The sequence below is a fragment of the Ictidomys tridecemlineatus genome, chromosome 11, assembly GCF_052094955.1.
Source record: "Ictidomys tridecemlineatus isolate mIctTri1 chromosome 11, mIctTri1.hap1, whole genome shotgun sequence".
NCBI classification, from domain to species: Eukaryota; Metazoa; Chordata; class Mammalia; order Rodentia; family Sciuridae; genus Ictidomys; species Ictidomys tridecemlineatus.
This window is the reverse complement of record NC_135487.1, coordinates 13,772,878-13,797,136: the sequence shown is the minus strand read 5'-3', so window position 1 is coordinate 13,797,136 and position 24,259 is coordinate 13,772,878. Positions and strand designations below refer to the sequence as shown.

Sequence of the window (24,259 nt, the reverse complement as noted above, 5' to 3'; positions counted from 1 at the left end):
CCCCAAAGTGCCATGTCTTTTTAGGCAATTATGTGAGTGCCTTAACAAAATTTGGTGGTAATATAACCAAAGTAGACTATCTATCACCTTTTTGATTGTTTTCTTGTTTTGGCAGTCCCCTAAGAGTTGATGGAAAAGGATCTCAGTATGACTCTTTTTATCCACTGTCCTTGATGTCTAGTAATAGTCAATAATTTGAGCAGATGGATGACTTTCCTCTCCTTGAAGCCTGTAACATTTTTGTGGTCCTGATATATTAGCTGTGTTATCAAAATGCTTAAGTTCATCTGGGAAAAGTGTTAACAACTCACATACATTTATATATAATAGATTGCATCTGCTGTGTAGTTTTTGAAACTTCAGTCCAGCAATGGGAAGTTTACTCCTTCAGTGTTCCTATTTGAAGACAACAAAAGTTGTTGTGCCTGTCACTGCAATGTGTCAGTGGAGATAACTAGGAGTTGGTTCTATAGTTTGGGCCTATCCCAGGTTCCTGGGATATCAACTCTGCCTCTTGTGCTTTCTTTGCATCTCTATCAGCTGCTTTGTGGCCTTCCCCATTGGGTTCCCCCATTCACTTCATTCTCCTGTTTATCTTTCTCTTGCTTTTCTGACTTAACCTCTTAGGGGCTTTATTTGCCTGGAGGTGTGAAGGTTGAATGGGGATGAGCCTTGGGCACTAGATTACAATTTTCCCACCTCAGCACAAGATGACCAGTTGCTTACACTTTTGGAGTATCTCAATGCTTAAGAATACGACAGTCCTGAGTGGGCCCAGATGCCAAAGTTTGGTTTTATTTGAACCAGTTATAACACTCATGTCTAGAATTATGAACCAATTCAGGGGATCTTGGCTCTAGACAGCATTTAAAAATTATTTTTATAGCTCTCCATTTTAGATCTGGCCTATTAGATGTCTGATTGATTAGTTGAAAAGAACAAGTTTCTATCATGCAGAGTCTGACATAAATTGAAATTTTTAGTTATTTCTTAGGACATTTACAGACTCCTAAATAACAAATGACACTTTTATTGTTAAATCTTATCTCTATTTAAGATGGAGAGTAAATCATAGTAAAGCTAAATATAATAATAATGGCCAAATCATATAATGGCCATCTATGAGCCTAAGTAGGAATCAGTAGTTCCAACTATTCTTGTGCTATCAAGCAACAATCGTTTTTAAGATGATAAAACTTTAATTTTTTGTTGTTGTTGTTACTGGATTTACTTATTTTCAATTGAATGTGATTGAAGCTTTGATTCCACATGTGTTTGAATTCTCAAGTGGAAAATTGTCATTTCGATTTTTCTAGACTTCTTTCTTCTCCTATGATTACTAAATAGAAAGATTTTTTTGAGCTGCATGCTGTGTCTACCCCTTCCTACTGATCTGTAAGCTTTTCCATTGGCTTTCTTTCTGTTTCCTGCTGCTTTCTTGCTTCATAATTGAAGGGAGGATTCAGACCCATTCAGGTAACAAACTACTGGTTCTGCATGGCCTCTTTATTTCTCTGTCCTATTATTATTATTATTATTAGATTGGTTGTTTGCTGATAAATAAATGCATTCATGTTGGAAATATGTTATTGGTTTACAGTTTCACGGCTTTTAGGCTTACAGTGAGAACCATAAATAATTATAGGTAGTGGTTGCTGTTTGAGAGATTGGAGTTCTGCTCATTCTAGACCATTCCAGGCCTGTCTAGATTTTCTATTTTGATTGCAAACTGTTCTAGAAAGCAAAATTGAGTTCAGGTTAGGATGGCATTTTGTCACCTTTTTCAAAAAGAACGCTTAGTTCGGCACGTGACAACATATAGATCATTTTAATTTTCCTTGAATGAACTGGGATAAAATTTTTACATTCAGGGCTGGGAATGCAGCTCTGAGTTAGAGCACTTGCCTACCTTGTATGAGGGCCTCAATTTGATTCCAAATACAAGAGGGAGAACACTTGAGAAAAACTTTATTATTCAGAGAGACTTCTTAAAACATTTTATAAAACTTGGGTGGTAATTTTCGGGGGAACTCCTTTTAATTTTTAACGAGTTGATTATGAGCCACCTATTATGAAAGAGCAACAGTTATACATCAGAAAAGTTTTAGAGAAACATCAGATATTCTTTGAATATATTTATCTTAAAATTACATCATGTTTTTATATTGCATTTAAAAATTAATAATATGGTCCAGGACATTCATTTTAAAACAGCTGAGGCTTTAAAGTTGAGATTACCCCATTGTTTTCAAATGTGAAGACACTGATCAGAACTTTACTTAATATATGAAGTATATTTTGTGAACCCATTCATTAGGCAGTTTATTCTCTTTTCATGTATATTATGTTTCGAATTGGAGTCCATCAGATTATTATTAGTGGAAAAAGGAGAAAACTCAAGATAGTAAAACATACATATTCCCCTTAATTAAAAAAAATTCTTTCTCCCCCTCCCAGTTTTTCCAGAGGCCTCAAATTCAGCCTCCTCGAGCCACCATCCCAAACAGCAGTCCTTCCATTCGTCCTGGTGCACAGACACCCACTGCAGTGTACCAGACCAATCAGCACATCATGATGGTTAACCATCTGCCTATGCCGTACCCAGTACCCCAAGGGCCTCAGTACTGCATACCACAGGTAAAGTATCGCTCAGGCCCAGCTAGGCCATTGATAAAGTGGGAATTAGCCCAGATTCTCATCAGAGACTAGCAGGGAGGGTGGTTGATATCATTGATTTTTTGGTACTGTGTAAATTTTCTCATTGGTTATGAAGATCTAGCCATTTGGTCACTTCCCATAAAATTACAATAAGATAATTGAATATCTTCTTATCATGTATATAGGTGTGTATAAATGAATAAGAATTGAATATAATTGAATAAGATAATTGAATATCTTCTTACCATGTATATAGGTGTGTATTTACTCAAAAATTCCTAAGATGATGGAGACATGTAGCTCTTACCTTTTCTGTTTCCCACAACCAGACTGTTCTACTATAGACTTAGTAGTTATTTTGTTCTTGTGATGTCATTTATTGGCACTAAAAGTTAACAGCCAGAAGTCATTTTGTAGTGAGCTGATGGTTGCCTGTGTTGATTTGCTGAATAGTTTTACTTTCATTTTGCTTGCATCTGGATGGGAAGCAAACATTTTGATTGTGTATAACCACCCGTATCTTCGCCTCTTTTAAATGATTACACACACACACGTATTACTTGGTTTTTCCATAGTAAGCTACCTTCATATTATGCATGAACGTCTATACTTTTTCTCTTCTAGTACCGTCATAGTGGCCCTCCTTATGTTGGGCCTCCACAACAATATCCAGTTCAGCCACCGGGACCGGGTCCTTTTTATCCTGGACCAGGACCTGGGGACTTCCCTAATGCTTATGGTAAGTAGGAAAAAAATCAAACAACTTCTGCTAGTTTGTTTTATTCAATTTGTTATTTCAAAGGTTAGTTTAGGCATTGAAGCTTACTTGTGGGAAGGATTTGGAAATAAAATCTTGCAAACTTCTGTCTTGAAAGCTACCTTTTTTTTTTTTTTTAAAGAGAATGGCTTACAAGGAAAGAGTATTATAGGAGTATATTTAGTTCATGACACCTTCTGAAGGAGTTGGTAGTTCTGGTTGAATGAGCCCATGTGTCAGTCGTGACATCTGCTATGATGGCATAAATATAATTATTTCCCTTTGATTTATTTTTTTTCAGGTATTTACCTCCACCCTGTATCTGAGAGAGTTTAGTAATGTCTGTCTTTCCCACTGGGATGTAATATCCACAAAGGCAGGGATTTTAGTTTGTTTTATTTACTGCTATATCCTCAGCTCCTGAAACAGTGATTAGTAGGCACTTGGAGAGTGTATGTGGGAGGACTGAGGATAACTCAGTGAACTTACGATTATTTACCTGCAAAATTGAGATATATTCTGTGCCATGGGAAGGTTTGAGGATTAGTTCAAGTAAAAATGCTTTGAAAAATTAAAGGTGGTTTTAATGCCACACTTATATATGACATTTAAGCCAATACTGAACCAAGATGTATTAAGAAGTACTTATATTACCAATAAATTTTTATTGTATTTGACACTTAATTTAATTCTGCAGTATTATTAGGGATATAATCAGTGGATACTAGAAAAATTAAGCTTAAAAATTAAATAAGCATTGGTCTCCCCCAAACTCCTAATACCAGCAAAGCAGACCTTAAAATTTTAACTGGCCTAATATAGTAATCTGTCCATTAGCCAGTTTCCTTACATTGAGATTTAATAGCTTAGTTAAGAATCTTTACATAAAATTGATTTATATTAGAATAGCCCAGGGAAGTTTTTTTTTTTTTAGTTTTGAGGTGAAATCAGCAAAGCAACCATGTATACCTGACTTTGCTTCTTTTAGAGAAGGTAGGTACCTTGGCCAATATTAATATTGTCTTTTGAAATTGCCATTTCAAATATGTATGTTAATCCTCGTTAAATGCCTTGAATATATGTTTATTTGATATTTTTAGAACAGCATCTAATTCAAATATGTGAGTTTTTTGTTTGTTTTTTCGGGTTTTTGTTTTTTGCTGGGGATCAAACCCAGAGCCATGCATATGCTAAAAGTAAGTGTTTTTCTCTGAGATACATCTCCAGCCCCATGTATATAAATTTTAAAGTTAAAAATAACACATCCAATACCCAGTTGGTTTGTGGAGGTGGGCAGTACCTGAGGAGACAGGGTCTCACTGAGTTGCTTAGCGCCTTAATGTTGCTGAGGCTGGCTTTGAACTTGTGATCCTCCTTCCTGTCTCAACCTCCTGAGCCACTGGGATTACATGCATGCGCCACTGCATCTATCCCAGTTTTTGAGATAAAATATTGCTGGTACTGTTCAAGTATTCCTAATGTATCCCTTGAATTGAGCTATAAGTCACTGTTTTCATACAGTGTATTGATCTTTATTCTGAAAATTTAAATGAAAGTAATTTGTAAGTATAACATTGGCTATCTTTTTAATTATTTTTAAAATAGGAAAATTGTAAGATGAGCTTCTTTCTTTTAATACTTATTTTTTCGATTTAAGTGGGCACAATATCTTTTTTTTAAATTCATGTGGTGCTGAGGATCAAACTCAGTGCCTCAAGCATGATAGGTGAACATTCTACCACTGAGCCACAACCCCAGCCCCTAAGATGAGCTTCTTAGAATAAACATACTAGAATTAAACAATATTTCTCTTTTAGTATCATGTTACAAAGAGAGTGTAATCATTTCTTATAATTATAAAATCATTTTTAAAAGGTTTCTGTTTACTCATAGATTATGTAAATCACCTGTGGACTCTGAAAACAACTTGGGTCAGATTTTTACTACAAGTTTCTAACTGCTCTCTCTATTGCTTTTTATAAATGACTGCAGTGTATAAACTATGGATGAGTTTTCATGAAATCATTTGTAGATTTGATTATACAATGTTATACCATATTTTGACTTGCTTTATTTCTGTTAGAAATGATCATTTTAATGAAAATGAACTCTGTTGAGGTTCACTTATTGCTCAGGCATTATTGATGTCTGTTCTGTTTAATAAGAATTCTGTTTTCCCCAGTAAATTCTTTTGCAAGTCTAACTACCATCTAATGGGTAATATATTCTCTGGATTTAAACACTCTATGATCTTAAATTACTTTATTTCAACCAAGTGTGTTGTCCTACACGAGACCTTGTCTGAAAAAATAAAAAAAGGGCTGGGCAAAATTCCTGGGTTCAACCCCAAGTACCCCCCCCCCCAAAAAAAAAAGACGAGAAAAGTTTATTTTATTATGAAAATTGTTAATGCCAAAAATTGAAATTATAGAAAATATATAAAGCTGAAATAGCCAGTTTCTTTTCATTCCCATCCCCTAAAGAAGCAACATTTCATGGTTTGATTTATATTTTTCCATTTATCTCAAGTGTACATAGAACTGTTCATAATATTCTAAAACTTTCTGGAGGTTTATCAATCCCTCCTCACAGAATATTCATAAACATTTCATTTCATATAGGATTTTGTTTTTGGAATGAGTCATAATTTATTTAATCCTTTACTGTTAGAAGTATAGATTATTTTCACAATTTGGGTAGCCGTTTCAGATTTCAAGTTAGGCAGTAGTAAAAATCTTTGTATCATAATGAGAGGGTCTGGTGCAGTTGTTTCCATCAGTTATAAGTCCCTCAGATGTAACATCTGGGGACAGCTGTTCTGGTCTTCATGGTGCAGAAGCCGTGAATATTCCACTCCTATTCCCTGTTTTTGGAACCTTTTCTCCTCTTTCTACTCCTAGGTCGTTGTTTTCACCATTTACCTTTTCTGTTGGCATGGATTCAAAATGGATGTGGGAATAGGATCAGAGTTTGTGTCCTGTTCTGAGACAGAAAAGCATCCACTGGCAAAACCTATTAGGAACAGATCCTGAGACTTGTTCCTTCTTGCTGTGCTGCTTGAGTTTATGAATTAAATGGTCTTCTTTGCAGAGGGTTTTTTTTTTTTTTTTTTTTGCTGGTGGTTTCTTTTGGGAGCGGGTATTTAATGCTGGGGATTGAACCCAGGGCCTTGTGCATGTGAGGCAAGCATACTACTAACTGAGCTCTATCCCCAGCCCCTTCCTTTCCATTTTTAGCTTTATATTCCACTCTAGCATTCTATCATTTTATTTCCATATGTACTTGAATTCTTGAATAATGATTCTCAAGTATTTTTGTCTTCATCAATTTCTTTAATCATGATCCAGAAATTCTCCTAGTTCATTATAATTCCTGGAGTGTTTGTATAGTTTCAAAGAAAATGAACTAATGATAGTATTTACTCGATATAAACTTTTCAGTTTTTCTCTTGTTGGTGTTTCTTAAACACTTTGAGGCCTTTCTTCTTGTGTCATACAAATACCTAATGGAGACATGACATTATTTTTAGGTCAATCCTATGGGATTTTGGCCCAAAGATGGCAAATTTAGATTCATGGGCAAAAGAGGGTGGGATGGTTAATGGGTAGTCATTGCAATAATGTTGGTAAAGGGGGAACAAAAAAAAAGGGGGGGGAGAAAGATCGAGAATTAAGCATAGTTACAGTTTCTATTCACTCTTGCTTCAGACCAGTATATTTCACTTTCTTCTAGTTTTATATGATTTCCTCCTCTCTGCCATCTTTTCCTGAACTCTTTTGGGGTTTTCGTGTCAACCTAGACATTGAACCACTATCTTCATCTTCATTTCTGAAGAAAATTCAAAGTTCCAGATGTCTTTAGAAGGCCTATAATGTGTAAAACATCATGAATAGGTATTATATGGAATGCAGATGTTAAAATATTTCCTGTGGGCTAGGGTTGTAGCTCATTTGTGGAGCACTTGCCTAGCATGTGTGAGGCACTGGGTTGATTCTCCACACCACATAAATTATATATATATATATGTCCAATGACTGCTAAAAAGAAAATATTAAAAAAAGTAAAAGATATTTCCCTGTCTTTCTAGATCTTACCATACATTTGTTTCATATTTATGCTTTCGTTTTACCAATGAGAAGAAACCTAACCATTGGTTACACTAGTAGTACTAGACCTTTTAATACCATAGGCATGTATAATGAATAAAAAATGAAATAAATGAGGTATTATTTTAATATAAGAAAGGTATTTTAACAACAAAAGAGTAGTACTGAAATTTTTTTCTTTTCTTTCTTTCTTTCTTTTTTTTTTTTTTGCAGTAGCTGGGGTTGCAGTACGAGGCAAGCAGTTCTACCACAGAAATACATACCCAGCCACTTTTTCATTTTTCATTTTGAGACGATATCTGGTTTAGTTGCCTGGTTAAGCTTGAACTTGCAATCTCCCTAGATTAGCATGAATACCTGATCTTAGCCGAGCCACACTGCTGACCCGTATGGCATTTTTGGGCCTTTAGTAATGCTTTTTGTGGAACCATTGAATAGTTGGGATTACAGGTATTTGCCACCAGGACTGGTGGACTAAAATAATTTAAAAATAGGCATAGTTCTTTATAAAAATTGAAGTTGGGAAACCTATAAGAATATTTATGTGTATTTCATGGTTATTATTTTTGTATTTTTTTTTAAATAAATGACAGCAGAATGCATTACAATTCTTCTTACATGTATACAGCACAATTTTCACATCTCTGGTTGTATATAAAGTATGTTGACACCAATTCGTGTCTTCACATATGTACTTTGGATGATGATGTCTGTCACATTTCACCATCCTTGCTAATCCCCTGCCCCTTTCCTTTCCCGCTCACACCTCTGCCCTGTCTAGAATTCATCAATTCCTCTCATGCTCCCCTTCCCTATCCTTATATCAACCTCCTTATATCAAACATTCGGCATTTTTTTTTTTGGGATTGGCTATGTTTGCTTAGTATTTATTATTCTCCAGTGCCATCCATTTACCTGCAAATGCCATGATTTTATTCTCTTTTATTGCTGAGTAAAATTCCCATTGTTATTATTATATACATTTTGCCACACATCATTTATACCTTTTAGATAAGTTGGGGTTTATGAGCCACTGATGTAGGTCAGCAGTTTTTCTGTAAGGGACTGGATATTAAATATCTCAGGCTTTGCAGGCTGTATGGTACCTATTGCAACTATTCAAACTCTGTCCTTATAATGTAAAAGCAGCCTTGGCTGCCAGGTGCTTTGGTAGTGCCTGCCTGTACCAGCTATTTGGGAGCCCTGAAGTGTAAGGATTGCAAGATCAAGTAACCTGGACTATTCAGTGTTATTCTGTCTCAAAGTGAAATGAAAAGGGGTGGGAATGTAGCTTAGGGTTAGAGCACTTGCCTAGCATGCATAAGGCCCTGGGTTTTTCATGCCTAGCACCACACAAAATAAAGAAAATGAAAAAAAAAAAAACACATTCACAGTAGGTAAACTACTATTTGGGAATGTCTTTCAATACTTGGGGTTGTTGTTGTTGTTGTTGTTCCAGGGATTGAACCCAGGGGCACTTAACCACTGGAGCCATATTGCACTTTTTAAATTTAAAGATAGCATCTTGCCGTGTGTCTGAGGCTGGCTTTAAACTCACAGTTCTCTTGCTTCAGCCTTCCAAGCCCGTGGAATTATTATATGCATGTGCCTCCATGCTTGGCCCCAATTCAGCTTTATTCAGAAAATAAATGGTGGTAGGATGGGTTTGGCCCTCAGACTATAGTTGAAAGACTGATCTAACTAAACCTACTTCATTCCATGCATAGGAAACCGGAGGTACAGAGATAATAAATAACTTTCTTATCTGATAAATGGTATGCAAAAATTATTTTGTGTGTGTGTGTGTGTTTTAATGTAACTGGGGATCAAATCCAGGTTTTGTACGTGTCACATTTTTAATAGAACAAAAAGTATATTTCAGTGTTCCTGTTGTTTAGTAGGGTAGATTTCTTCTGCTGGTGCCCACATTTGAGAAAAAAACTTCATCTTTTACTTGATTGAGTTTAACCACACTGTATTGAAAAAACACCCATTTGTGTCAGATTTATTCTGCAGCATGTGATATACCAGCCTTCTTGCCAATTGTGTTGACTCAAAAATGCTTCATTAGAAGAATGCTATATCTGTTTGTTTGTTTGTTTGTTTGTTTATTTTAAAGAGATTCACCTTTGACATCTTATTTTACTTAGCTTGAAAAATATGGGGAGGTGGGCAGATTATGTTGCTTGTCTAGCTGCATTTGAAACCAATTTTAAGAGTTAGTTTTCTGAATTTCGTAGCTAATGATGTAATAGGGGACTATAAAATTATTAAAGCTCTACTGTGAGTATAATTTACTTGCTGGTAGAAGATGTCTATTTGGGGTTTTTTGTTGTTTTTCTTTGTAAGTTTGCATTGAACTTAACTGAAACTCTAGTCTTACCCTATACCTACCTCTTTTCTAAATACGATTCTCTAAACCTGATTCATATCTTTAAGGTCTTAATACTGCAAATCTTACTGCTTCCAAGAAATTTTCACTTCAAGATGGTGAGGATGTTGATCATATAAATGACAGTGATAATAAGGCCAACAGTATTGTTTGTTAGTAACACAGATTTTTTTCCTGTACCTTTACCTGAAACTTCATGCACATTTATTTTCTTTTTCATATCCTTGCTCCTACAGTAGACCCATCCTTTTATGCACATGTTAGATTCCATCCTATACCCACTTAAAGCTGTCACTATGCTATTCCTCTTTTCCCTACATTGTCACCCGTTAACAGATGATATGTTTTTTATGCCAATATTAAATTTGTTTCTTTTAGATGCCTTATTGTTCTTTAGCAATAGCCCCTTTTCACCATTTACCTTCCACAAGAAAGCTTTCAAGAAAAAACAGTTATCTATCCTCACTGACTTCATTTTCTTTTGTCATTTTTACTTATTGACTCTGCCCACATCAGACCTACCTCTACCCTGTCACCTCTCTACCCAAACACCTTTTTAGGGATAACCAGTGATTTCTACTTTTAACACATCTTGAGTTGCACTTTCAGGACCTTTTGACACAGTTGTACACTTCCTCATTCTTGAATGGTTTTCTTCATTTCAATCACTGCCTTTCCATTTCCTTTGCTGATATTCCTTCTTGTTTTCTCACCTAACAAAGATTTCAACTTTTGGCTGCTCCTGCTGCTGCTTTAAAAAAAAAAAAAAAAGTATACTAATTTCATAAACTATCTAATCTTGTGGTTTATGTTATCTGTATTCTAGCAATTATTAAAAGGGTATACTGTAGATTTGTGTCTTTTTTTGCTTATTTGGTATTTCCATTTGAAGGTTTAATAAACATCTCAAACTTGCTCAAAATTGAACTCTTGATTTATTTCCCTTATTTTTCCTCATTTCCATGAATAATGTCTCTGTTCTTTCACTTGCTTAGGCAAAACACTTTCATAGTTTTTCCTAAGTTGTCTTCCTCTCACACCAACATCCATCTCTTCATCATATCTTCATACTCTGCTTTCAAAATATGCAGTTTATCTTCACTCCTAAGCACTTAGTTTGATAGTAATTACAATAATCATTTAAGTTTTTAATGTGAAAAGGTTCATTGGGAGTACCAGGGATGGAAGGTATTTTCAGGCACATGGGCAGTATAGTCAAAGGCATGAACAAAGTGAAGGAGATTGATTTTGTTCAATTTGGTTGAGATTGGTGTACTCCAAGGATGTAGTAGGAATACGTTAGAACTAGGGCAGCGGGTTCCATAAGTGAGAACGTGGAGTTTGGCCACTGTCTTTAGGCACTTGTTCATTCCCCTCCCCACAAACTTTAGGACATTTCCCAGGTTTTAATCATGGCTCCCTATGGCCTGGTGCTCCATCAGTAAGAATCTCACCATCCTCTTCTCCCCAGATGATTAGGATACTCCCCCTTTTCCCCGACCAAGCCCCCACACAGACTCACTTTTATTTAGGAGTCACTATTGCAGGTAGTGGACTGGCAGAATATGATGTTTTAAAAGCAGCACTATAGTTCAATTTATGTTTTAGAAAGATAACCCTGCTGTCAATCCACAGGGGAGTTCTGTGTGTAGTTGTTTTCATATTAGATGTTTATGAATGTTCAAGAAGTTGCCTATTTTTGGAGTAATTTCTTGACCACTTTAGTAACTGGAGGAGAGCTTGTGGGAAGAAATTACTCAGAATGTTGAGTAGATGATGTTTATTTACTTTTTAAAAGGGATTCTCTAGTGACACAGTGTCATTGATGGTCTTACAATGTGTTTGACAAAATAACTGAATGCTTTTATTTTTTTCAATTTCTTTAGGAACGCCTTTTTATCCAAGTCAACCAGTTTATCAGTCAGCACCTATCATAGTGCCTACACAGCAACAGCCCCCTCCAGCCAAGAGAGAGAAAAAAACTGTAAGATATCTTTATTAATTTTTTATTTAAAAAGTCACATTATTCACATATCAAATAATTTTACTAAATTCTTATCTCAGTTTACATAAGTGTTCTTTTGGTTGTTGTTTCTTCCTTGATAGCCTCACCATTTAATTCTACCTGGAGGATTTTTATTGGCATGTTATTGAGAAGTTGTACTTAGCGTTTGCTTGATATCAGCTTTCACCATTCACTGGGCTATATGACAGCCTTAGAACTGATGATTTAGTGTGCCAAGTTCTCATTCAGTGGGAGGAATATTAGCTCAGTTCTTATATACTGACCATCTTTTACCACCAATCCTAATTAGCTCCCTGCTAACTAATAGAAAAAATAAGCCAAAATATTAAAAACAACAACAAAAACATCCCTTTTATGAAATAGATTTAAAAAAAAAAATCAGCATTTCGAAGTTTTCTAAATTTTAAAAACAAAATACTGAGACTTTGTCTAATAAGTTATGCCCGAGAGATTTAAGTATAATATAGAGTATAGAAACATAAAATTCAAATTGCAGAGTATTTTTGTAAAAGAGAGGCTTGTGATCTTTTATAAAATCGATGATGTTTATAATCAAAAGACACTCCCACATTCATACAGAATAAAGTAGATAGAAATAATGTTACAGCATTACTTTTGAAGCACTCTAATAAAACTGAATGAGGTTTAAAATGTGATACTTTATTATTAGGACCAAATTACTTGTGAGTGTTCATTTCATTATAAACAGGACACACCAGTGTAGTTTCTTGACTCTACAAGAAATTGTACAGTTTGTATAGTTTCTTGTAGAGTCAAGAAACTATGCTTTGGAAATGATGAATCATGCTACAATATTTTCATAACTTAAACAATATTTTCATAATGCAGAAAAATGAATAAAAGTGATAATGAAAATGGAAATCAGTAATAATAGATATTATTGTTAAATAAACTAGAATAAATGAAGCAATACTTAACCTGAAAAATTAGCTGATGTATAAATTTTAATTGAAGAGTCACTCCCCTCTAAATTTCATATCCAGATGATTTTGTTAGTGAATTCTGAGAATTCATCCAAGAAACTTTACCTGAATTAAGCTATACAGATCAGGAACAGCAGAGGGGGCCCTTTACACCAGGATGGATTGCCAGGACCTGTTCTGACTTCGATAAAGCACCTTCTCCACTGACATCTATAAGCATAGGGGCCTTAAAAAATCAAAATGAGACCACTCACTGTTCTGTGATTAGCATTTTCTTAAACAAAAAAAGTATATCTTGATGATTATTCCATATCAGTATGGTAGGTTCTTTTTTTTAACTGATATTTAATTGCAAAGATGTAGAATAGTTTTTTTAACTATTCTGTTCTTGATTTGCCTTTTTGACATTTTGATCTCTTCTCTGGGAAAAATAATACTTCAGTGAGCTTACTTACAAAGTATTGGGTAAATTTCTATTCCTATATTGCAGGATGTGTTAGAGAATCATTTAGGTTATTTAAAACTTTATTTTGCCTAGTAACTTCTAAATGTGAAAATGGTTTTGTGAACTCTGTAAATAAAATTAATATGACTGTTTTGTGGGCTAGGGATGTGGCTCAAGCGGTAGCGCGCTCGTCTGGCATGTGTGCAGCCCGGGTTCGATCCTCAGCACCACATACCAACAAAGATGTTGTGTCCGCCAAATACTAAAAAAAAAATAAATATTAAAAATTCTCTCTCTCTCTCCCTCTCTCTCACTGTCTCTCACTCTTTCTTTAAAAAAAAATGACTGTTTTGTTAAACAAGTGTAAATATTTTACAGTTTTGATCTAGAAATTCAGCCAAGTAGGTTCTATTATAGCTTATTATTTTAATTAGTTCTTCTCAGAGGTAATGGTCTAAATTTCTTTGAATAGCCCTATATGTTTCTGTGATTGAAGTAATTTCAGATGTGGTGATTATGAACTTGATGGTTGATAGATTTTTCAGTTTATACCTTTAACTCATATGCCTGTAAATCTGCTAAGTAGACACCCATCTCTTCCTTTGCCATTTTATTACTCTTGTAGATAAGAATTCGAGATCCAAACCAGGGAGGTAAAGACATAACCGAAGAGATTATGTCTGGAGGTGGAAGCAGAAATCCTACTCCACCTATAGGGAGACCCACTTCCACACCCACTCCTCCTCAGGTAAGGCAGAGTGAGCCGTGATGGACAATGGTGTTGATTTGTTCATTAAATGCTACTGAACTCTTCTTTTATCTATAGCTACTTTCTGTGCTTTCCATTTCCATCAGTTGTCTCATAGCCTCGAATATCTAAATGGTATTTAAATAGGCATATTATTTCTCTTTGCAAATTGTTACAACTCCAGATTTTTATTGGTAATATTTCTATGTATTGTCTTCACATTCAGAGCACAGCTGCTGTCACTATTCCTAATGAATTATGATACCAAAAGGAGCCTCATTCCTATGGAAATCTCATCATTAAATGAGTATTTTATGTTTTCAGTATGGAACCTGAGGAATTAAATGTTGCACTATGTAACATTAAGGTTGAGAATTTAAACATTTTTACCAGTGTTGCTTACAAACGAAAGTTTGCCTGTGTCATTCAGAGCATATTTGGATGTATAACAGATGTACTTCTCACCTTTGAAGAATACATAAATCAGCTTCTCGAATGGAAAGTGTTGTCTTTAATTATTTACAAGAGTTATTTGTAAATTCTGTCAGGCACAATCTTGGTGAATGTAGTTATGTTGGTCTCCTAAGAATTTGCTTTCTTATTTTTAGAAATCAAGACATTGTAGGAGGAGTTGTAAATTTGCAATACAGAATGGAATTCCCCAAATCTGAGAAAGTTTTTAATTTCATTAGTGCGTCACCTTAAATTGTGATAAATGATTCAGAGTTCAGTGTTTTTCAAATCTTTGAAATTCTCTAACGTTTGAGCCCGGAATATAAAAACAAAAGCAAAGTTATTAAGGAGTAGGGAACTTCCTGCTTCCCTCTTATGGCTGGATGAGGAGATTCCTTCGAGCCTGATTTATAAACAAATGATACAGATTCTCCAATATAAGATATTTTCAAATAACAAACTGTTGTCTTGATTTTAGTAGTATAAGTTTAAAAATATTCTTAAATATTGAGCTCACAAATAGATGTCTTAAGAGTCCCTTGAAAATTTTATGAATTTGAATTGTCCTACAATTTAATCCTCTGTTATAATGATATGTTTTAACTTGGAAATGTTGTTAGTCTCTGGCTGATGATTATCTCAGACTTCCATTATCCAGATGAGTACAAAAGTGGCTGTCTAGATATGTGATTTGTAAGGTCATATTAATGATTGCTCTGTACCATTCCCTATTTTCCCCTCAGCAACTGCTCTGAAGTCTGATTAACTAAGAAGGTCTTATATGTAGTCTCTTCCCTGGATGTAAGCATGAGACAGACAGAATTTCCAAACTGAAATTATTTACTTAGGTGCTCTATCAGGTGAGGGTATTCTATGACAAAAATTTTCGATCAGGGCAATCACATTTTAGTCTTTATTGTCAAATATTAATTAAAATATACTGTCAAGAAGTATAGTTGACACCCTATGTTGATTTGTATTTAAATTCTTAAACATGTATTTATCTTTTTGCATTTAGATTTCTTAGGAGGTATGGGTTTGTTTACCTTTTTGTCTTTCAACCTCTTAAGCCTATCCTATTTTGATTATTTCTCTGTCCTTAGCTGCAGTAATGACTTTACTTTCTATCTTTCTCCAAGGACTGTGGACCTAAACATGAGCTGATGTGTCTCAGTAATCATAAAAGTATATTAAATATACACTTTGGGGTGAGAAAATGTCCTTAGTCAATAATAGTGATGTTGGTAATTCTCTTTGAGAATTGTAGTATATCTATAAAACTTAAGGTTAGTAGGTGATTTTTCATTTAAATCCACACTTTGTAAATCCATTGTCCTTTCAAGTGCATAAAATTCATGTAAGGAGGGAATAACTTTTTAACAGATGTGTACTAGAAATATATCGAAATATATATTTTTCCTAACACAACAACAGTGCAAGCATGAAGATAACTGATAATGACATCATTTTCTGGAAAAATAATAGAAAGTGGGGCACATGGTGAGAGAGGACAAACATGGTTAAGGAAAATAGTTATTCCTGCATGATTATTACATTTTTAAAAACTGTTGATCCATTGTTTCAAAAGAAGCTAGAAATCCTTCCATATCTTTAACAAAAATGCTGTTAAGTTTTATGTTTTATTTATTTTGGCAACTAATTCCATTAACTGATAGTACAATTCCAGCCAAAGAAAATCAAACAGATTTAGCGTCAGGGGTTTTAATTTCAGCGCAATTCCAAACAGCTCCTGAACCACATCACTGCTGAAGGGACAGCCCTCTGCATCCAAACTTAGTTCTAAAAAGTTCCGAAGGGCTTACAGGGTGCCTCCCTATCACTGAGTTAGTTCTAGACTCTTCAAGGGACAGAATTAACAGCACAGACTCAATAGTGTCAGATCACAGAGACCCACCAATGGAAGAAATAGTACAAAGGGTGTAAGGGAGAGAGAAGAGACAGAGGCAGCTCTTCAAGCTTCAATACCTGGATTTATAATAAAACACAATGTAGCGTGCACAAGGGATATTTGTTGAAGCACGCACTGAGTTTGATTTTGGCAAGCTCTTAAGCTGTTGTGATATTTTCTAATTTGGTCTTGACATCTTTTAAGAGTGGCTGTAAATCTATATAGGCCCCTCTGTAGGAGAGCTTTGACCAGGGGCAAGTTAGGTTTGAACGTGTTGGTCAAGAAGGTACAATAAGGAAATTAAACCAAAATATATGGATCCCCAGCACCACCCAAAAAAAAAAAAAGGAAAGTGGGGGTGGGGTGGGGGTGGAGTATTTTTTATCCCTTGGAGGTTATTGACCTTGTCAGGAGGTCAATGGGAAGCCTAGAGGCATCAAGGAGCTCAACCAGCAGGCGAGGAGAAGGGAGTAGAAGAAGAAATAAAGATCTGTGGGCCATGCTTTTATTAAGCTCTGTGGGTGTTCTCTCTTAGGCTTCCCATGTGGTTGTGGTTTGGCTAATCTAAAGAAAACAGCCTTGAAAGTGAAACTGATTTACCCTGGTGTTAACCAGTGGGTTTTATCATGGTCAACAGCTGTGCAATGTGTTGGGTTTTCAGTCAGTGAGATGAGAAGCAACCTATATCATGGGGCAAGTTTTATTTAGGCAAAGCCCAAAGATTGACACTGGGTTTCACATAACTTATGTTTGATGCTTAATCACTAACTATATTAAAGACGTTCATAACAAAAGCTAAGGGTTCATTGGCAAACTGCATTGGGTTTATATGAGGAAAATGGGGAGGAGAAACACATTTTTTGCTGCTGCTGATTTTTTCCTAAGAAGTAATGAATGGAATTTGAAACTGCCCTCGAGATTTTTATATATCATCTGTGTATAAAATCTGCATTTGTGTATACATGGACCCTTACAGATGATCCTAATGCATAGATTTAGGTGTTCTCTGGTAGATATCATGGAGAGAGGTAGAGTACTAGAAGTTGGTCTCTGTCACTTAGATTTATGACCTGTGATAAGAATATTAAACCCTTAAGCTCCTATTTTTTCATAATGAAATGAAAAATGAAAGATTTTGCTCAATAAGCTTATAATTTCTTTTTATCTCAAAATGGAAGAAAGGGAGAAAAATTGTTACTTTTTTCCAGCAACAAATCCCTTAGCTGTTGCTGAAGGCAACAAGGTATAAGGAGTATTCCTGTACTAAGAAGTGTGCAGCTGCCTGATAGTCTTTAGACTGTTAGGAACCAGTGGTATATCAAAGTCATTAAATTTTTTTTTTTAATTAAGTCGACATCTTTCTTTTTCTTATGTTCCTTTGTCTTTCTCATCTTTCTTTTTCAGTTTGTGTTTGTTTTTTGGCTTGGTGTTTTAGAATTTTTCTTATTTTAAAACAAAGTTATAAGGTAGGAAGGGGTCTTGAGCAGATACAAGTTAGGAAACTATTGATTGCTTTAATATCTCAGGAGATATAGGTAGCCTGTCTTGTCAGTAGGTTATTTAGTCTTACACTTGATATCTGGATATCTCAAACTCTGACCATTTCTTAATCAGTTCACTTCATGCTTTAGCAAAAGTTTCTTAAAGGTAGGTTGAAAGCACTGGTAAATAATATTCATGTTATAAGTTCATATGTACAGTAAGGAGGTGAGTTCCTGATTACAGAAGTCGAACGTAATGTAATATAAGTTTAGTCTTAAGTTTTAAAGTACCATTTTGTTATCTCAGTTATAAGCACTGGTGAATTAATACCATTCTCTTCCCTGAAATAGACAGGTATAGTTTTTAGTGTTGACTGCAATAAGATAATGGTTATTTTATTAAATCACACTTCATTTAAAAAATTTTTCTTAGTTTTATATGGATACAATATCTTTATTTATTTATTTTTATGTGGTGCTGAGGATCGAACCCGATGCCTCACACATGCCAGGCAGGTGCTCTACCACTGAGCCACAACCCCAGCCCAACACTTCATTTTTAATAGTTGAGCATTTATAACCTTCCTTGACTTAAAAATGTACTTTTCATTAACATGAAAACCTTATAAAGTTAATAGAGTCAAAACTGTGATATCATAGTGAACAGAGCCTTTAGGTTGTTAAACTGTAGTTTAACCCGAATCGTACAGTCAATCAGTGTTTCCGACTTAGAGTTGTGGAACAGGGTTGTTTATTTCACCAGGTCTGTTTTCCTTAAGGTTTTATTAAGATTCTCCAGTAAGAATTTCCTAAAGGAATTGGAAAATCTGAATTTGGGAGTACTTATATTATTCATTTTTGGAAGTCAGAGGTACAAGTACATTTTAAGTTTTTTGGGTATCCCAATAAAAATTCTCTTTGAGAACATTAATCAAACTAAAACTTATGTCTTCCCTCTTAAGTAAACTTTTTTCACATAATTCCTCAAATTATATAATAGTCTTTGCTTTTACTGTGGTCTGACTTCACTTTGATGCTCCATGTCAGAATCCATTGTTGTCTGTGTGACAGTGCCTATTTTCACTGTCCACTTTCAATCAGATATGAAGAAGTGATCTTGGAGACTCATCCTTCAGCAACTATGGTGTTCACAGTTGTCAGGGATTACAAAAAGTCTTGCAAGGAATCGTAGGACTCTCTGGTTCAGTCTTTCGTCTATTATTTAAAATGTTTTTCAAAATGAAAACTTCATTTTTTATGTGTGTACAAATGATATTTTCCTTGAAAAGAACAGTAAAGTTGATAGTAAAGAAGGAATTTGCTACTCTAAATTCTATTACTAAGCATTAATCTTTGTTAATTTTGAGGTGAATTTTCTCCCAGGCTTCTTTCAATGCATATTATTTATTAGAGTTCATAGAGCTATTTCACACTCAGCATTTTTTCAGAGATTATTCATAAATATTCATGTTTCACTATAGGTGTATTACAATTTTGTTTTTCCAGACCTGTACATGTAAGAAAGTATAATTTTTAATGGTCATCTGCCAATACTTTGGATGTACCATAGTTGATTGAATTCATAGGACTTCATATTGTTTCTTGTTTGTCACTAATATTAACAGTGTTGTGGTGAAAAATGTTGTGTACCTATGTTTTGGTTATTGTATTTCTTACCATCTAAACATTTATTGGTTAATCTTGTAACATTAGTATAAAAGAATACTTCTTTGTCTAGTTTTGCTTCTCTGATAGATTAAAAATAATGTTTCAATTTATTTTTACTTATTGTTTTTGGTGTCCCTGGTTATTTTTGTGTGTATATGAAGGTATCTTTTGTCTTTGATACACTTTTTTTTTTAGATATTTTATGTTTATCTGATTTATACGCACTCTATATGTTAAATTTTTTTTGACATATGTGAGTTGTCTGTTTTTTTGCCACTATAGCAATATCATAGACTGGGAAATTTATAAACAATAGAAATTTTTTTCACCCATGCTTCTGGAGGTTGGAAAGTCCAAGAACGTGACATTAGTCTCTGGATAAGGCCTTCATGCTGTATCATGCCATGGAAGAAGACAGGAGGGTGAGGAAAAAAGGGAATAAGAAAGAGCCTATCTCACTTTTACAATGAATCTATTCCTGCAATATCAAAAATCTATTCCTGAGAGCAGAACCTCATGCTGAATTACCTCTTATTAGGCCCCACCTCTGAACACTGTTGCACTGGGAATTAAGATTGCAACTGTGAATTTTACTGAACACATTCAAAACTCAGCAGTATGTTAACATTTTTCTTGTTTAATAATTGTGTTTTAACTTTGTTAATAGTACCTTCTGTCACAGAAATTTTAAAATGTTTTCATTTACAAATTTCCATACTTATTTATGTTTGGAGATTTATAGTTTGAAAGACTTTCCCATCCTAGATGAAAGTTTCGATTATTTTACATTCACATTTATATTTGATTGATACAAAACTAATTCTGATATATAACCATGAAGTATGGGTTGTACAAATGGCTTTTTTCTTATTTCAATATTTATTGAATAGTTTGTCATTGTCTCTTTATTTTGAGATGTGATTTTAATCATTTACTGTACTGACTTAAATACTATATTATTCTTTTTTCTGCTACCAACAACACAGACAGGACAGGGTGACCTGAAGAGAGGTTTATGTTGGCTCATGATTCTGCAGGTCCCAATGGGGAGGGGCTGCATCTGGTCTCCTAGACAGAGACCTGAGTTGTGATAAAATGCATCACAAGGCAAGAGACAGGGAGTGTGTGTGTGTGTGTGTGTGTGTGTGTGTGTGTGTGTGTGTGTCTATGCCCCTCTTCTCATATGGCCACCAGGACTCAGTCACTGGAGCTTCATGCTTGTGTTCTTATCTCCTCCTAACTGCCTCCCAAAGATCCCACCTATGCTTAGCATAATCCAAAAAAGTTTCTGCCCTCTTAATACCTCACCTTGGGGTTTAAATTTCAACACATAAAATCCTGAGGAAAACTCAAACCATAGCCAATCCTATAGTTTGTAATACGTATAATATGTTTAAATGTATAGAGAATTCGAATCCATGCATTAGAATCCATGCATTTATTTTTTTTTCAATTTTTAGTTGTATTTGCACACAGTACCTTTATTTTATTTATTTATTTATTTTGTGTGTGGTGCCGAGGATCGAATCCAGCGCCTGGCACATGGTAGGTGATCGGTCTACTGCTGAGCCACAGCTCTAACCCCTCAAGGATGTTATTCTTGCTTCTATAGTTTTTGTTTATTTTCCCCCTTCCCCTTAGGCACTTTAAAATAATTTTCTTAATATCCTCCAGTTTAACTCAAAGCTTTTTAATCTTCCTGATACCATGGTACCTTTTCCTTGTTGCAGAGGAATATGTGTTGTTTTGTCAAGTCATGTTTAAAGGAAAACATTTCATCAGTGCTTTAAGCCTGAGTAAACATTCTGTAGTTTATTATGTTATCCTGTTATTCTCTTTTGCTTCATATGGTTAGTTTATCTGTTCGTGTATAAAGGAATTTGAGTTTGCCACCGCTGTGTTTTTTTAGGTGTTTGGTATACTTACCTTGTTTTCCTGTTTTTGGTAAATTATACTATAATCTACCCTAGTTGCTACAGTCTTTTTTTGGTTGGGGGGGGGATACTGGGGCATGAACTCAGAAGCTTTACTACTGAGCTGTACCCTCTGCCCTTTTTGATTTTGAGACAGTCTTGGTCAGTTGCTAAGGGTCTCCGTAAGTTGCTGAATGTGACCTTGAACTTGGCAATCCTCCTGCCTTAGCCTCTGAATTGTTTGAATTACAGGCAAGCACCACTGCGCCTAGGCGTCCTCTTTAAATCATCTTTCTCTCATACCCCACATCCATTGCTTCAGCAAGTTCGAGCAGCTTATTCTCATCTTCTCACTGCTACTGTTGTAGCCTAAGCCACTTTGGCCTCCTCACTAAACCACAGGAACTTTCTAATCATCTCCTCTGCATCCATTATTCAGATTAGATCCCATTCCTTCCTATTGAAAATCATCCAGCATTTCTCCACTGCTGATTCAAACATACAAGCGTTCATAGTCATACAGTTTTGAAGATCCGTACAAGGTCATATGTAACATTGGCTACATCTCTATACCCTCTCATCCACCTTCTCCACATTGCATTGCTATTGAACTCCTGGCCAGCTTACTTCTGCTGCAGGACTTTTGCTGTTACTGTTCTTCCATGTGGAATGCAAACCTGCCTCTACTTCCTCTGGAAGGCAGTCTTTGACACTCTATAATGACACTCCCAGACTCCTCTGTCTGTTCTTTAATTTTATTCATAACATTAGCCTCTGCCTGACACTTTGTGTGCTTATTTTCACATTTGTCACCTGTCTCCATCATATACAAGAAACACTTTATCTTGTTTAGCACTGAGCTTAATGTATGATACTTATTAACATCATTTTAACGTGTGTGAAACACTTTTCTATGGAGAGGACAAGATTTTCATTTCACAGCTAAGAATTAAGATCAATAGGTGAAAACACTTAAAATAGTTAAAATTGTCTAAACTTGACATGAACTCGACCATTGGAAATAGTGAGTTCATGTCACTCAAGATTTTCTAATACAGCTGGTAGTTTCTTGGAAAAGTGTAAAAATAAAGAACTAATCTTTATTGTTTCTATTCCAGTTCTTACATCCTATGACTCCAGCATAATATTTCTTGTTTACTCATTGTTACTGTTAACATTACTGCTGTGTATTAAAGTATTCATCAGGCCTGGGGATATAGCCCAGTTGGTAGAGTGCTTGCCTTGCATGCACAAGGCCCTGGGCTCAATCACCAGCAGCCCCCCTCACACACAAATATATATATATTAATATCATATATTGCTAGGTATAATAACATTTTGGAGCTTCAAGTTTTATACCCAGTTTTCAATCTGATCTCCACACTCAGGTGGCTTCACATGCATTTCCATACGTTTGAATTCATGGTCTTTCTTCCCCCTACCCCTTGACCCCCAGTGTCACCTCCAGTGTGACTAACACACTAGGTTTCTCAGAAACTAGAAACCTAATGTCTTTCTTTTTACTCCTCTGCTCATCATTGTTTCCCCTCCATAGGGGAATGGAGTTATGAACTCCTGTTAGTTTACCTCCTGTGTTTAAATCAATTTTTTTCACATTTACCCATTACCACCAAAATTAGTTCCCTTGGGCTGCTTTGCTAACCTTATAAATTGTATTCTTGGAACTATCTACCTCCCTCCAGTTCATCCTCCATGAGTAATTAGAATTAACTTTTAAAAACATAATTCATATTATGTCACATTGCTGCCTTAAAACCTGTACATGGCCAGGTGCATGCCTGTAATTCCAGCAGCTAAGGCAGGAGGATTGCAAGTTCAAAGCCAGCGTCAGCACCTTAGCAAGACCCTGTCTCTAAATAAAATATCAAAAAGGGGCTGGATATGTGGCTTAGAAGTTGAGCATACCTGGGTTCAATTCCTGGAAATAAATAAATAACCTGTGCCTGCCTTACTATTGCTGTGGAAATAAAAGACTGAAATCCTTGGTGTGACGTATAAGACTCTCTCTGTTCTGACCCCTGCTGCCTCATTTTATACCAGGCTTACTGGTCCTTCTGGTATTATTCTCACCTTCTCATACAACTTGGTTGATCACATAATTCTCTTCCTTTTGGAGACTTCATATTGGCTGTTTCCTCTGCCTGAAATGCATCCTCCTACACTTTCTATGCCTATCCCATGGGTGAATCCATATTGACTCTTTAAACTCATGCTAAATGTTGCAGACAGCTACTGGGGAGGCTGAGGGAAACAGTTTAGAGTGAGCCCCTGCCCCAAAATGAAAATTAAAAATACCTGTGGATATAGCTCAGTTGTTTGGTGCTTGTGTACCACATATAATCCTAAACAGCACCACCAACAAAAAAAAGTCTTCCACATACATATACAAAGTCAGGCCCCAGATTATATGTTAGCTCTGTTAATCGTTTCCTTTGGTCCATGAACCTAAAAATTATGTCCAAGTCACCAGTAGATTCTCAGTGTATTCCCATACACAGTATAGATTACCACATATTCTTACACATGGAAAATACAAGGAGGAAACACCTGTACCACATGCACCCCCTTTGTAATGATTCAGTGTGGGTGATTCTCTGCCACTTATGAGAGAAGCATGTTTTGGTCCTTTTTTCCTTTGTAACTGAGTATGTTAGGGTTTTGATCTTCAGTGGATGCTGTACTTGCTTTTTGCTCATATACACTTTATACTTGTTTATGCTCTGGGTTTATAGACATTA

At 35.3% G+C, this 24,259-nt stretch overlaps 1 protein-coding gene across 31 annotated transcripts in view; it reads left to right on the top strand.

Annotated features, from left to right (window-relative positions):
* The window catches only part of Eif4g3 (eukaryotic translation initiation factor 4 gamma 3), a 283,893-nt gene that overhangs the window by 154,111 nt on the left and 105,523 nt on the right, over positions 1-24,259 (top strand). For 22 of the 31 annotated variants that reach the window (XM_078025499.1, XM_078025495.1, XM_078025487.1 and 19 more), the window contains 5 exons: positions 1,456-1,476; positions 2,458-2,637; positions 3,283-3,397; positions 11,800-11,897; positions 13,954-14,076. In XM_078025499.1, the coding sequence (XP_077881625.1) occupies positions 1,456-1,476; positions 2,458-2,637; positions 3,283-3,397; positions 11,800-11,897; positions 13,954-14,076 (537 nt within the window). The remainder of the gene's footprint in view (positions 1-1,455; positions 1,477-2,457; positions 2,638-3,282; positions 3,398-11,799; positions 11,898-13,953; positions 14,077-24,259) is intronic. The other 9 variants (XM_078025501.1, XM_078025498.1, XM_078025508.1 and 6 more) reach the window with 1 other exon arrangement.